The sequence below is a fragment of the Channa argus genome, chromosome 1, assembly GCF_033026475.1.
Source record: "Channa argus isolate prfri chromosome 1, Channa argus male v1.0, whole genome shotgun sequence".
NCBI lineage: Eukaryota > Metazoa > Chordata > Actinopteri > Anabantiformes > Channidae > Channa > Channa argus.
In genome coordinates, this window is record NC_090197.1 from 29,724,044 (window position 1) to 29,739,656 (window position 15,613).

General features: G+C 38.1%; 1 protein-coding gene across 1 annotated transcript in view; it reads right to left on the bottom strand.

Moving 5' to 3' along the window:
- Nucleotides 1–14,175, bottom strand: part of LOC137101628 (uncharacterized) — a 59,048-nt gene extending 44,873 nt beyond the window's left edge. Inside the window, exon 1 of the mRNA XM_067480303.1 lies at nucleotides 13,108–14,175. Within this exon, the coding sequence (XP_067336404.1) occupies nucleotides 13,108–13,218 (111 nt within the window). The 5' untranslated portion in view covers nucleotides 13,219–14,175. The remainder of the gene's footprint in view (nucleotides 1–13,107) is intronic.
- Nucleotides 14,176–15,613: the final 1,438 nt, after the last annotated feature.

Genomic DNA, 15,613 nt, shown 5'->3' on the forward strand with positions numbered 1-15,613 from the left:
AAACAAATGCACTCACGAAACAGTATTAAGGCGCACAAACACACACACGTAGCATTACCAAGACACGGGTCAGGTCATCAGGAACAAGTGCAGACACCCACACACAGACAGACACAGACTGTTATTGATTGTGTGTAACGTTATCTAGATGGGATCGTTTCTATTGATTTAGAAAGAGGGGTCAGTCTGATCAATGCTATCTGCTCGTGTGCTGTGTCATTAGAGCTGAGCCTGAGTGCCAAAATATCTCACTGATCTTTCTTTCTTTCTTAGAAAGGCTATTGAGATAGAGAAGGAATGACTTGTTTGATCGCAGGTATTAACAGTGACTGACGCTGCCGACGTGCCCCAGAGCAAGAGCATCTGTAGGTGATCTTCAGAGGACTTGTATGACACATTAGCTAACAGAAGCTAAACAGACCTTGTAGGCATGGTGTGATCAAGCTATGAGAGATACTGTAGAAATTACTGTAAGTTTTTTATGTAAATAGTCTACTAGTCTACTACTGATACAGTGTTGATCACTGTATTACCTTTATTAGTAACCAGAAACATTTCATTTCCGCATTGGAGTTTCCAAAATGTGCATGACGCCTTTCTTAGAAATGAATGTATGTTTTTCATATTACCATCAAGTTTATCATATTCTAATTATGTTGCACATGACACAGGCGCTGGGCAAATGCATAACATCCAACAGATGTTAAATCTGTTCTATGTAATGTAAGATTGTTTCCTGTAGACCACGTGGTTTAGGGAACATTACATTTTTGACATCTGAGGAAAGTATTCATTAAGTAATTCATCAATGGAAGCATAAAATGCTTCCATTGATGAATAATTTTATTTATTGTTAGGTTTAGGTGTTTAGAGCACTTGCTTAAAGTTTACATTTAACCACAACTACATTTTTTCCTTAACATTCACTAAGGAATTTTTTGGCAAAATCCAACCACAGATCAAACTGTGGATGAAAACGTACATCTCTGCTGACACAGTCCTGCGTTTTGTAGGTGACTACCACCTTAGTGCCTGAAATTAATAAATGTAGTTCTGCATTCACTGAAAACACTTGTGGCTGCCAAACGTAATCCGGCACCTGATTGTTTTCACCACAGTGTAACTGGGAATACAAATACAAATTCCTGGGAGATGTGGTTGTACTGTGGATTTTTAAACCACACAGATGTATTTTCCAAGGGAATGTTTTCAGATTCAGAGTCATTCACCTTTCAGCCTCATCTGAGTTTTTATTCAGGCTTTTTGTGATGTTTCTCCTTAAATTCTCTGGGAGATGTATGCAAGATACTTCTAATGGACACTGAACATTATAGTTCGCATAAATGGAAAGGTCTGTTACATTACACTGCATTCTTTTTAATCTGGATGTATTTAAAATATAACATGAGATATGAGACAGGAGTCGCTGTTGAGAGGACATTTTCTCTAATTGAAAAAGAAAATTAACAATTCTAGAGCTACTACAGAACAGAGTGCAAGTTTATATACCAAGAAACTAAAATGACGCTGAAATGAGAATCACAACTTCAACTTCATCAAAATCTGAATAATAGTGTTATAATTTCTCAAATGTAGCTAAAAATAATCATAACAAGGGCTCGCAATAAAGTTTTTTACAAAAAACAAGGTGTAACATGGATCATATGTGTGTAAATGTTAATACAGACATAAGTATGGGAAGAAACCCTAGGCTTGTCCAGCTGAAGAATAGTGATCTTAATAAGACTTACCACGAGTGATGAATATTACAGCTGTAATATTTTTAAATACATGTGGCTAAACAGCTTCTGCAGTATGACAGTAATAATGAGATGATGATGGAAAAAACATCTACTATACAGTATGAGATACAGTACAATACATGGACATTTGTGAGGACACAAATCAGGACGTTTTATCTGCTCGTCTGTGCTTCATGTAGCTCTGTTATGGTTTTGAGTTAATGTAGGGATAGTGCTTGAATTTAAATTGTGTAGATGTAGAAGTGTGTGTGTGTGTGTGTGTGTGGGGTGGTGGGGGGGGGGGGGGGGGGGGGTCCCTCAGGCTGCAGTGACCAGATGTGTCCCTTATGCCATTATTTTTTGCATCAGTGCTTCTTAAATATCATCAGGCACAACCCACACACACAGGTTTGTAGTAACAGATCCATAAAGTCATTTGTTAAAACCTAAAGCTGTCAATCCTGTCCCAGGTTGTTGAAGAAGATGACAGCCACACGTGTCTGCAGTTATTGGCTGCTTTATTTGCAAAATTGTAATCAGAAATTACAGCAGTCATTTGGTTTTGATTAGCGTTTTTTCTGAACTTTGTTTTACACTAAGGGGATGCGACTTCGCTCCCTGACCTCTAGCTGTCTTTCACTTGAAGTGTTCCCTCGAGTATCGACAAAAATGTCGTAGGATTTATCTCCACTTCCTGCGGCTGCAGGGACACAGGGCTCACACAATGACAGGAGTGAATACTCTGCCTGTTCACACACAGCCTCACTCTATCTCTTGCTCTATCTCACACACACAAACACACACACTGCAGAGCTGCCTCCAGTCGAGCGTGTCTTATTGGCCTTCTGTTTGACTTCCTGTTCAGCTCAGTGTGTGAGAGTGTGGGTGATCCAGATGGAGATGGGTTTATAATCACAGGACAGTTGTTGTTTTTATTATTATTTTATCGTTGTTTTTACTGTTCACTAAACTGAGGAGAGGAAAGAAAGAAAAGAAAAAAGAAAAAAGGGCAAGAGGAGGAAGGAGAGAAGGGACGAGCAGAAATGCAAATGTGGTGAAATTCAGAGACGTGAGAAAGGAAATTAAGACAGAAGAATAGAGAGGAGAGAAAGAACAGGAAAAGATGGCGATAGGCAAAATAAGTAGGGAAGCAAGGGGAGGAAAAGAGTGCAAAGCAAATGTTGATAGTGTTGAATGGGGGATAAATGGAGAAGGAAGAGGAGAAAAGAAGAAGTAAATCAAGGTAAAGAAATCATATTCAGATTCAGATTAAAACTTTTATTGTCATTCAATAACACCACAAGTACGCATATAAATGAGCTTTTTATGCATTTGCTCACGATATAACATCAGAGGACATAATGAAGAATAACATAATAATCTAAAGTAAAATAACAAACAGTGAACACATGCTGTAAATAGCTTTGTAAAAATGTCTCAAGTAAATACTGTGATAATGATCACTAAGAAAAGATCCAACAATAGTAGAAAGAAAAGCAAATGATATGTACGAGAGAAGAAATAGAAAGCGAGGTTTCAGAGGAAGAGGAGGCAAAGAAAGACCAATAAGAAGAGCAGGAAATGATAGAAGATGAGAGGAGCAGACAATGGGTAAAAATTAGTAAAAAAAAAAAGGGGTAAAAAAGATGCCAGTTCCCTTAAAGAAGAAAGGAGGGATGAGAGCAAGAGTAGTGTAGGAAAGAAGGAAACAAGACAGGAGAGGAGTGAAAATGAAAGAGGAGGAAAAGATGAGTACAGGGCAAGGTCCTGGTGAGAGGAAGAAAGTACAGAGGGAAGAGAAGTAAAGATGGGTGGATGGCGGTAACAAGTCCTGATGACAAATGGGGAGGAGAAAAATGAAGAATGGGGAAAAAAATGATTAGAATGGAGTGGAGAGAGGAAAACTGGTGTGGAATGAGGATGAAATGAGGCAAGGAGAGAGGAGCTGAAAAGGGCAAAAGAGAAAATTGTTGAAAGAAGGAGAAAAGTAGAAGAACAAAAGATGAGAGGGAGAAAAGAGAGGAGATAAAAGGAAGGTTATTTTGGAGGAGGAGAAGAGCTACAATTAAGGAAAGACAAAAAAAGATGAATGGAAGAAAAAAATAAAAATCAAAAGAAGGGAGAAAAAGAACAAAGAGAAAAGAGTGAGGGCAATGAAGAAGGAAGAAGAGCAGGAGAAAAGAGAAGAAACAAGTGATGGAACGAGTAGCAAGTTTGCCACCATCGAGAGGAGAGGAGACAAATAAGAAGGGAAGGAGATGTAATAAATGAGGGGAGGAAGAAACGATAAAAGCTGTAAATGCCTTTTGAAGAGAAGAGAATAATAGGTCCAGTATAAACGATGGAGAGGAAGGAGGAGGAGGAGGAGGAGGAGGAGGAGGAGGAGAATGATGAAAGGGGAGAAGAGAGGGAGGAGATGTGGAGGTACACCTGCAAACTTGTCATAGCAACAAAACTTTATCTCCGAGCATCATCTTTACTTTTCTCCATCTGTTTCCATTTCCTGTCTCTCCATTCTCTCTCTCTCTGTCTCTCTCTCTCTCTCTCTGTCTCTCTCTCTCCACGTCCCTCCCACCACATTCGCAGGGTTCATCCAAGTCGCGTTGACGCCCACTCACCTCCAACATGCTACCTCAGTTTCCATGGTAATCGAGTAGCGACCGTGATGCATAAATATATACTTTAACATTCAGCGCTCCACAACTCATTAAGAACATCCTCAGATGAAAAGTTAATCTCTTGTTGGGCTTAAAGGGCCACGCTGCTAAATTTAAGGACCCGGTGGTTTGGATTTCTGAGAGCATTCATAGTATTTAGAGTATCTAACCTGTGACCTCGTCGAGGTGTAAAAGCCTTAAGAGCTTGACATGATGGTAAATTTGACCCGGGATTGATTTGAGAGGAGTACACATAACTAACTAACTAATAGCAATAGTAACTACGTTTCACAGTCAGATACGGTACTTTTACTAAATTTATTTGAAGTATAGTTACACATTTAGATTCAGATTAAATATAAAAACTAACCAGTGTGAGATTCACCAGATTATATTTATAACATTCAATTCATCAAAAGATGAGCTTCATTGTTACGAGATGCAGGATTAAAGTGATGAACACTTTAATGCATCAATAAACATATTCCAGTATATAATATTTTCACCACAGTATATATGGAATGAGCCATTCTACAAAAAGAGTCATTTTACTTTTGGCATTTCCAGTATTTTGAGTTAGTAGTTTGGCATTTATACCTGAAGAAACACTTTTGAATTTATTTTATTATTACTTTATTTTATTAATACTTTGTAAAAAATACACGTACTGGCCACTTTATTAGATACACCTTTACAATCTAATACAACCCAATACAGCAGCTCTGCCATGAATTCTACATTTACAATGTTGTAATTTCTCAGTTTTTTATTTGAAACTGTCAGAAAGGTGATAATTCTTGTGTTTATTATTGAGGTTGAAGTGGTCAGTGTACATTATTTTGTAGAGATCCTGTTGAAGTGAAGTCAGACTGACTAATCCCATGGAAAGTGCCATGGAGAGAAAATGTATTATACATGTAGTTTTACATTTTCAAATGAGTTTTAGTTTTGATAGTTTTATTTTAGTTTTTATTTTATTTCACTTTTTGTTTCAGTTTATTTCAGTTCAGTTTTCAGTGGCGAGTTAAATAATTTTCTGACGATGTCACGTTTTAACTAACAGTGCACTGCGAATTTAAACACTAGTGGAATTTTATTGGCCATTAATTAATTCATGAATTAATTGGAAATGTATTTCTTCATTTCTGCAGAATTTGTTGACCTACAGTACTTTAAGTTTCGTACATTTACTGTAGCTCACCTCTGAATGACGTTATGTTTAGCATTTAGAGGAAACGGGAAACTGGAATTCACAGAAACTGATGTGATTCTTTCCAGGAAACGTTTTAGGAGCATTTTTTGGAAATAAACTGTGCCTGTGAAATATAGAACATTACTATGTGTTAATTGTAAAATTTTAAGAGGTTAGTCATAAGACGTTAAAGCTTGATCCCCATTCATATCTTTCATTCATGATTAATTTAGTAATGGTTTTCCTCCTCTAGTGGCAGTAGATTCTTCATAGTTGCACACTCTTTTGTTTCACTCATGGATGAGCACGTCAGCTAGGAGCACATTTTTAAAATATAGCAACATTTCTGAATTTGTCTTTATTCCAAATCATTCAATGAAGTAGAAGACATGATAATAAATCCCAGTAGTGTGACCGTAACTGAGCTCCCCTCTTTTTATTGTATTTTCTTCTATACAAACTGCAATAATGTTCCCTCAGCTGTAGCTGCCTCTGGCTGTGTTATAAAGGGTTACCACCGTATCTCATGTTGTTTCTCATGGCTTTCTGTGTATCAAAGCACATAAAAAGTGCTCTGTTACCTTCACTCGACAACAGAAAGGTTATAGTGTTCGGCTGACCAACACCGACTGACAGACGTGCCTGGCTGTTTCACTAGCTCAATACCTTTTCACATACTGTACATGTTTTCATTGATTTTTTTATTTTATTCTGAAAAGCTGAATGTTCGTGTGACTGTATTCTAAGCTACGTGGATACCGACTACTGTGCTGAGCAGTACAATTTAAAATTACACTGGTTATTTTGTGAAAAGTCCAGAGCATTATATATTGTGGGTATTAGCAGTTGATGTCAAATCCGTAAATATTTCATGGAGGATATGGATTTGGCTCATTTAGTATAGTTGGAGCTGCCACTGACTGTGATTTTAGTGATTTGCAGGTGAAATCCAACATAAAATTGGCTGATGTCTTGGTTGTTTCTATGCATTATATTAACACATTTCCAATAAATACCTGTAGCAGGTTCTGTAGAACATTTTCTAAACATTTTTAAAACTTCTAACTTCAAAACGTTTCAAAACCTGAATTAAAGTGGTTTTAAAGTAGCTTAGTTTACATTTGTGAGAGGTGCTGAGGGGATTAGTCCACATTTTATATTCTGTTATTTTATACGATTAATATAAATCGTCAGCACAGTACTAATATTATATTTCATTTTTTAATTTTTTGTACTAAAACTCTTTGCAAAAGGTATGTAAATGCTCACATTTTGAATTGCAAGCAGATGCCTTTGCTAAATTGCAGATATTCCTGTATTTGTATGCGCATTTGATGAATAATATTTAAGCTTTGTGCTTTGTCATTTGCTTTGACAAATCCGTCCCTTTACACAGGAGGTTTAGAACAAATCAACTCATGGCATAGTTTGTTTACACACAATCAATATGTATTTTATTAGCATTATAACATTTATTTTTAATTGTTGTCAGCATTTTTAGCCTTCTGTGTTTTTCTCATTCATCTTCATTCTGTATTGAACACCTCATCATCTCTGCATTTCACTGCACACATTTCGGTTAGTTTTGACAAAAACAAAACTTGAATCTTGGAGTATTTGTCTAGATTCTGACCTCGAAGAAGAACAGTTGAAAGTCTCCCAGTGGTTTTAGACAGCCTCACACCTCAAACCTCCACATTTGAATCAGAGGAACTGAGTCATAGCCAAGAACAGCGAAAATCGAGCCTACATTTTCATTCAGAACCTGAAATATATGTGCGGAAGAAATTTGTTTGTATCTGAAATAAGACAAACATAGCTGTAGATTTTAAGAGGTACAGAAAGAAACGGTGCTTCATCCAGAGGATTTTCATATTTAGGCCTTGAAACTTGATGATGTCCCATGTGCACAAAAAATAAAAATAAAAACAACTTGTTGGTTCAGTCAAGTAGTCACGCACAAGTGCACGCAAACACACTTGTGTATGGAGAAGAAAATGCACACACACACACACTCCATCTCTCCCTTTGGAGCAGATGGCTCCACAGTCATAGCTGATGTTTCACACATCAATGAAGCACACCATGTACTCACAACTACTGAATACACACTCACTCTGTCATACACACACACAGTCATGCCATGTAAGTCACAACAACTGAAAACACACACGGAGAAAACATGCTTGCACACATGCATAACTGCTTAAACCTATTGAAACACACACACATGCATGCACAGAGTGTCCTCATTGGTGCTAATTTATATGGCGAGGAGCCATGTTGCTCAAACCTCACAATACACACACAAACAAGCAGGTTTAGAGTGTAAAAGGCTGGGAGGCAGTAGGTTACAGAGTAGCATTGTCATGGGTGTTGTTAGGCCTGATGTGAAATCGCCCATAGCACCATGTGAGAATATTGCACTATAACCCGGTGACTCAAGGACGTTATTGCTTTTACCACACATTCAGCAGCACCTGGGGGTTTAATTGGAAACACTTACCACTAAATGCAGACATCTGATAAAGAAAATAAACTAGACTGCACTTAACTAGTCTCTACTTTTAGTGCAGGATGCAACAGCTTTTTTAGCAACTGTTCTCTTCACACATCCAGTTTAGAAAGTCACCAAAACGAGGAAATTGCTCGAATATATTACCGCTGAGAGAAAATTAAATGCTCCGAAGAAATTTGATGTCAACTTTTTGTGACAATCAGAATTATTTAATCAATGTTTCTATAGCAACACAACTCTGGCCTCACTGATATTGGGAAAGGTGTGAAAAATTCCCTGACAGCTGGTGAGCCATCATGAATTAATGTCGCTCCACAGTCGTCGTGAACTGTACACACATAAATACAAACAGACACACACACACATACAATGAACAGCAGGATTCTGGGATGTACACACACTTGTTGAATGATTTTTCATTATTCCTTCTTTTTTGAATTAGGACTTTGGCCTTCACAGTGTAGATTTGAGATGAGTCGTGTTGATGGAGTAACACAGCGAAGAACAATGTGCCCAGTTATCTTTGGCAAATTCAGCTAATTAAGGTTGAGAATCAAACATTTGATTTAGGGAGTTGGAATGATTTGTTTTCCTTCAAAGAACAGAGAATAGGCTGATACCAGCATGTGGTGTGAGATGTGTGCCTAACATTTCAGGAAATAAGAAGTGAAGGAAAAATGCACGTGAAGACTTCTGAGAGGAATGTGTTGTGCTGTGGTTTGAACTGAACAAAATATATGTAAATGTTCCAGAAAGAAATGCAAAAAAGAGACACGAAACAACTGCTAGGACACAAAAATCACCACAAACAGGTGCAGAACTACTGCACAGAGATGAAAAGTGAGCCCAAAAAGGCATTAAACAACTTGATGACTGGATGTTAACTGTGTTTTGCACGTTGTGTTTTGTAATTTGAAATCACATTTGCACTTCCAGGTGACCTGGAGAACTGTGGGTGTGCTCCTGCTTCTATGCAAATATTCTTTCTTGCTTGCTGTTAATGTTTATAATGACAGCTTTCGTGCTGTTTCAGCATTGTTCTCTACCAACTAATGTGCTTTTGACTGCAGTGTTTTAATGTACATTTGATTGCACCGATCAGCTCCTTTACGTTCAATGACTCAAGCAGCTTATTTGATCAGAACCACTAAGATTTGGGGTTGTGATGAAGCAAAAAACACTGAAAAATGAAAACATCTTTGCACAAACTTGAGCCAACTGAAGATGAGTCATTAGAGTTAAAAGGAAACTGCAGACGTTCATCCATCCTACTGATGTCCTCACTCTCACTTTACACTATTTTGGCTTCAAACTCTGCTGCCCATCTCTCTCTCATTCTCTCTCTCTCATGCATCCATTTGTGCTGGCGCAAATACATCTCCCTCATTTCCCGTGCACACAGCATGTTATTTGAATTTTTAAGACGCGATCATTTCATACAATTTCATCAGACCTGCCTGCGCTAAAGAAGTTGGAGATAAAATTAGCTCGGGTATATGAGGATCCAAGGTGACTGGTGATAGTCCTGTGTTCTTGTTTGCCAATTAATTCTCTTGATATAGCTTTCTATTCCAGGATTAGGTGACAAACCGATTTGAATACACGCCTTTGAGATGCCTGTGTTTTCTTGTGTGGGTAATTAAAGAACATTTTTTTCATTGTATTGTGGTAGCAGTGGGATCTATATCTTATGATTTCTGAGCCTAATATTATTATAAAAGTCTGAAAGCTCCAACTTGTTAAAAGTGCAACAACAGCTTCATTAGTTTGTCATCTACAGTATTTAATGAAGCACAATAATTAATGCGTTAGAAGTGTGTGAACGTCTATTTATGACTTTCCTATGACAGTGTTTAATGAGAAATGTGGGTTAAGCAACAGTAGAGAAGTGTGAGTGAGATCCTAGCTGATATTTCAGAAAAAAAGAGTCAAACTGTTCATATGTCCTTAAAAGGTAAATACATGACTTTACTACCCACTCAACAGCATGTAATCTGATTACTTGACAGAGCTCTGTCAAAAGAGCCTTGAAACAAACCCTAAGGCCTGAATAAACACATCATAACAAGTAGAAAATCAGATGTTGTGATTGCCAGCGACTGTTTGAGTATGTCACTAATCATCAACAGCCTGATTAACGTTGCACCCAACACTCCAGAGTCCTCAGTGAGGCAAAGAGCTTCACACACTTTCCTACTATGAACAAAACCAGCTGATTCCTACTTTAAGGCTTACTCGCAGCAAACAGAAGTTCTTGTGGGTTCTTTGACCAAAACAAATATAGTGGCGACCAGTGTTTAAATTAACTGAGCAAGAACGTTGCTCAGAGACGTGTAACCACTGACATGGTGGTGGAGTCACATGTATTAAACCAGACCACATCTATCTGTAACCATAAGTGTAGTCACAGCTAGCCATATTATCAATCCTTATTTCTTCAGCCGGAAGATAATCCAGTTGGCATTAAGTTTACTTCAAAACTGATTTGATTAATATAAATACATGCACACCGAGGTAATAGTACACAAACTCCATACTCAAATGTGCAAAGTACTTGCCAATAAAACTACAACATGTAGAATTATCTCATATAATTCCTAATTCAAGTTGAAGTACTAGTACATGCTCCAAAACGCCAAAAAATAACAAAAGCACAAGTACTCCTCTAACAAATACTGTATTTTAAATAGAAAATGGTTAATGATTCCAGATTAATTTAAAAGGTGAAATATGTGGGAAAAAAATAAAAAAATTCTTCTTATAAATCAATAAGAAAATAAGGACAAAGCTCTGTGTTGCTATAGAGACTTTGTGTGGAATTAAAACAGCAGATGGTAAAGGTGGAGCTGATTTTAACCACTTTATGTAATGACAGCTGGTTAATCCATCATAATGCCTCAGCACTTATTACTTCATTATATTTTGTATTGAGATGCTACATGTGCAAAAAGTAGCTAAAGCTGGAAAACAAAGTACAATATTTTCCTCTGACTAAACATTAATCGTAAATACTTGTGCTAAGTACAAGTGTATCTTATTATTGTACAGTACCTACTGTAACTACAGTGTAAATGTTTTGTTGTGTAGTTTGATTCCACCAATAAATACTGACATTAGCAAACAAGCAGAGCCAGCGTTACAAATAAATGTAATTGTTGAATTTCCAGTTGTAATCCTTTACACTACGCACTACTGGTAAAGGTATCAGGACATGAAGTCAGTGTTTTTTTTTTTTGCAGGGCCGTGACTGTTTCCTAACGTTAATAGTTTATTGTTGTAGCCATGGCAACATAGGCCCCCTGACTTCAAAGTATCTTTTAATATAAACCATGATCTTGATTGACAGTAACAAACAATGTTGTAGACACACTACAGATTGCAAACCAATATCGCCACGAGACGATTCCTTTACTTTCTACTTTATGTCGTCCGTAGTGCCACTTTTCTCTAGTGTAATACAGATGCAATGCTGAAAGGAGCATCACGGTGTGTCATTCTAGTATTGTTTACGTTGGTGTTTAAGCCAAGGAAGAACAGGTGAGCGTGCACACAGTCCATACAAACGGGGTCAAGTATCTTTTGTTAATTCTCCCTCAGCGCTAAAAAAATAACACAGCTAGATTAGAAAACCATTATCCCACTTCTGTGTTAATCCATATTTGTGACCTTTTCATTACTTCTGTCCAACAATTCGAATTTTGTTTCCAGTTTAATAAAACAACCCCTTACAGAAGAGTGGAGTGCTGCTTCAGGCTCTATTGTGTATGCCATGTAGTTAATTACAGGCTCAGTCAGATGCATTGTTGTTTCACTGTGGGCCTGTCACTCCGCGAGACATATAGCCCTATCATTTTGCCTTGACGTGTCATCATAATTTATGATTTATGGTGGTTATTAAAAGTATTGACACAAATAAAAGTGAAATATGATCTAAACTGGCAAAATGATCAGACAGAACAAAGACTTTACACAGGAGTGGCAACTTTATCAGCTTCAAATTTAAATATATATTTTGTTGATTAATGCTGATCATACGTAAAGCAGCTGTGTTCCGAGGAGGTTAATTTAAAAGACTATAATAAACACAAATTAAGTGCTTCATGTCTAATAAGCCTACCGGAGTACTGCCCCTATACAGCCTCTTGATGTCTCATCTGATGCCTCTTTTTGAAGCCTGTAGGAATTCTTCATTTCATCTCTACAAGGACTTGCTGTAACTATGTTTGTCTGTGACGTTCAGTAAGAATGAAGAATGAAATACAAGGTTTTTACTGCAGTTTATGATTATGAGGGGGAAAAAAAAGTAAAGAAGCGTCTGACTCATCTGTTCGTCTCGAAATCGTCCCACACAGTTTCAGGGCTCCAGTTATTCCTCTGAAGTGTTTCTCATTCAGGTTTTTAGAAAAATGCTGTTCAGTTTTTCAATCTGTCACTAAATTGTATTTCTTAAACATCAAAATGTAATGTAGGGTTTTGGCTTCAAGAAGTGCCAAGTACACTCAGGTTTTTTATTTAATCATCTGCAACTAAATCCTGAATAAAGATTGTTTAAAGATTAAAAAGGAAAAAACACCTGACATGATGTGACCTCTAACATCCCACACTTAAAAGGTAGAAAATAAGATGCAGAGCATGTAGACGAATGGATAGAGAGCCAGAGCAGCCCCCCCCTCCCCCCCTACGTCTTTCTGCTTCCAATACTGAGTCAATTAACCTAATGGAAGTGGCAATTAATTAACTCGGCAAACACAATGATTAAGGACCTGACAATCAGTTTAGTGGGAGTGGTATATATGTAGTAATGCGGATTTAGAGGTAAAAATTTCCTTGGATCCAGAATATAAAAAATACAGCAAATTCCACTTGGACTGGATTTCTGTAAAATAAATGTAGTTAGACTCGCGTTCTCCTAGTCTGAAACCCAAACACATTTAAACTTTTCAAAATAAAAGCAAACTTAGGAGCTACAGAAAAATGGCATCAAACTTAAGGCCTTACCGTGTTTCTTTGGTTGTTGGTTCCTATCGGTCCTCTGAAGACCCCCTTGATGCTCCTCAGCTGTCCGTCACGCAGGTGGGTGGAACTGATCACAATGTAGTAGCACGCCATTGGATATATCTGTGTTTCACATATGTAAATATTTATTTGTATTAAAATCTGTCTGGACTCTGACTCTGCTTCCGCTCCTTCTTCTTCTTCTGGGTTTAACTCTCTGCTTCTCTCCTCATTGCACCGCTCCTCTCTGTTTCATAAAGTAGAGGAATGATGGATTTGGAAAAAAAGAGAGAGAGAAAAGGAGGAGCGCAGTTTCTCCCCTGCTGCACTGATTTATTCTCTCTCTTCTTGAAGTTTTTGCCGGCGACTTTCTGACTCTGTCTCCTCTCTGCTCATCTCCCCTCAGCTTCTGTCTCTTCTTTAATATTTCACCCTCTGCTCCCTCTGTTTCTCCACTCCTCTCCTCTTGTCTTTCTCTAAATGTTCTTTTTTTAAATTTGCCTCCTGCTAGATGCCTCAGTCTCCCTTAAATATTTCTCTTTAGGTCTTTTTCTCTCAAGATGTTTTGCTCCCATCTTTCATTCATCAATCTTTCCCTGTCATTCAATCTCTCTTTATTTCTTGCCGAGTCTGAATTTCTTCCTGAAATCTCAGACGCTCATTGATCAGTCTTGCAGTTCCCCTAACTATCTCCCGTCCGCTGCGTCCCTCTTTCCACTTCAACCCCCTTTTGTTTTTCGTCTCTCTTTGTCTCCATATCTTTCTAAGTGAAATGGAGGGATACTTTTTCTATCCTCTTACTATCTCCCCATCTCCTGTCCCTCTTTGTTTCTCTCTGTCCGTCTCTGCCTCCTTGTTAGTGCTGAGGAAAGTACTCAGTCTTCTCCTCCCTCTGTGAGAGCAGGCGTGCTGCTTCCTCTCAGATGCTCCTCTCTTCTGCTGAGCTGCATGCGTTTGCTCTCCTCCCTCCCTCAGTCTGCCTCTCTCTGCTGATCTCTTGCTCTGTGGCCAGCAGAGTGGTTTGCTCCTCAGTTACCCGCGGTTACCATCTGCCCTTTTAACGCGTGGAGTGCTGACGCTTGCTCTCTCCTCCCTCCCTCTCCATCTCCATGCTTTCCCCTCCCTCCCTCACATTTCTCTCTGCCTCTTTCTTCTCGCTTTAATCATCTCCTTCTCTCCCTCCTTCTGTAGTTCTCTCAAGCCAAAGGAGACAAGCTCCACCTACTGGTAAGCAGGAAACACACATTTAAAAGAATGTGGGAAAAGAGGTTAAAAAAGTGAGAGTGAAACAACAAGATCTGTTCTTAAAATCTATGCCCAAAAACTGCATTTTCTTTAACAGATAACATGGAGCCAGTAGTGATTCAGTACTTGTGATGGTTTAGATGCAACTCGAAATGTTAAAGACATTACATTTTCTATGATTAACATCTCTACTTTGGTTTCCAAGATGATCACGATCAGCTCTCACCAGCATTTCTCCACTTTCCCCCTTTGGGCTCCTTTTGAATCTATTGAGCTCTGCAGGGGGCTCACGGCTGCAAAGCCAGGTCTCATTAATAGAGTGTGGCATCTGTCGCAGGCTCAGCTTTTTGAATCCATACTCAAGACTCACAATTCAACAACAAAACAACTTATTAATCCCAGAGGGAAATTGCTTTGCCTTGTTACAGCTACTCTCTGCTTTGAAACAAGGGAAAGAACCAAACCAACACAAAAGCAATAAACTTAATATAACACTTTCTTTAACAGGGCCCGTATTCTTCATGAAAAACATTATTTTTCATTTCATAAAAAAATAGTAATAGTAAAAAGTTGTAAATTTGATGAGCGACATAGAACAAAATCCTAGAGTTAATATTTCTATAGAAAACATGGAAATGGTTACTGAGACAGCGGTATTTATCAGAGGTTCCTACAACAAAAAACTAAATTCCTGATCAAGAAGCAAATGTGGGACAGTGAGTTATTTGACTTCACAGGTCCAGTTTGTGGAAATAGGGTACAAGTGTGTTTTTTTTGCTGAGTCAGTGAAGTGTTGAAGAATAAAGGCAGTTTTTTTACTGGCAAACAGAAGTGAAAAGAGTAGTTATTTCACTGTCAGGTCTGAGATCAAATAAATGAAGCACTAACTGAGCCTAGATGTTTGTGTAGCTTAAGCCTATAAGATGTTTGCTAAACCATCAACTATGCACAAACACAAAACAATTTGCAGCCAACCCCCAGTCAATCAATGTCAGTGAAGCTACTGACAGAGAAATGTGAAAGATCAGTGGCTCCAGCGAGTGAAGTTACCTGCAAAGCCTGGAGGGGGTTGGCTGCAGGGTTTTTGTAAGCACCAGTTTTCACACTTTGGGACAAACAAAGCATACACTTAAGGAGAAAGATGTCGCCTTTTTGGACTTTGAATTTATTCTTCTTCTTGTTCAACTTCAGCATCAACTGAAGGCGACTGGGATTCAGATTCATTAAGTTGCACCTTTAGTTTGTGGGTTCATTTTTAACTCCA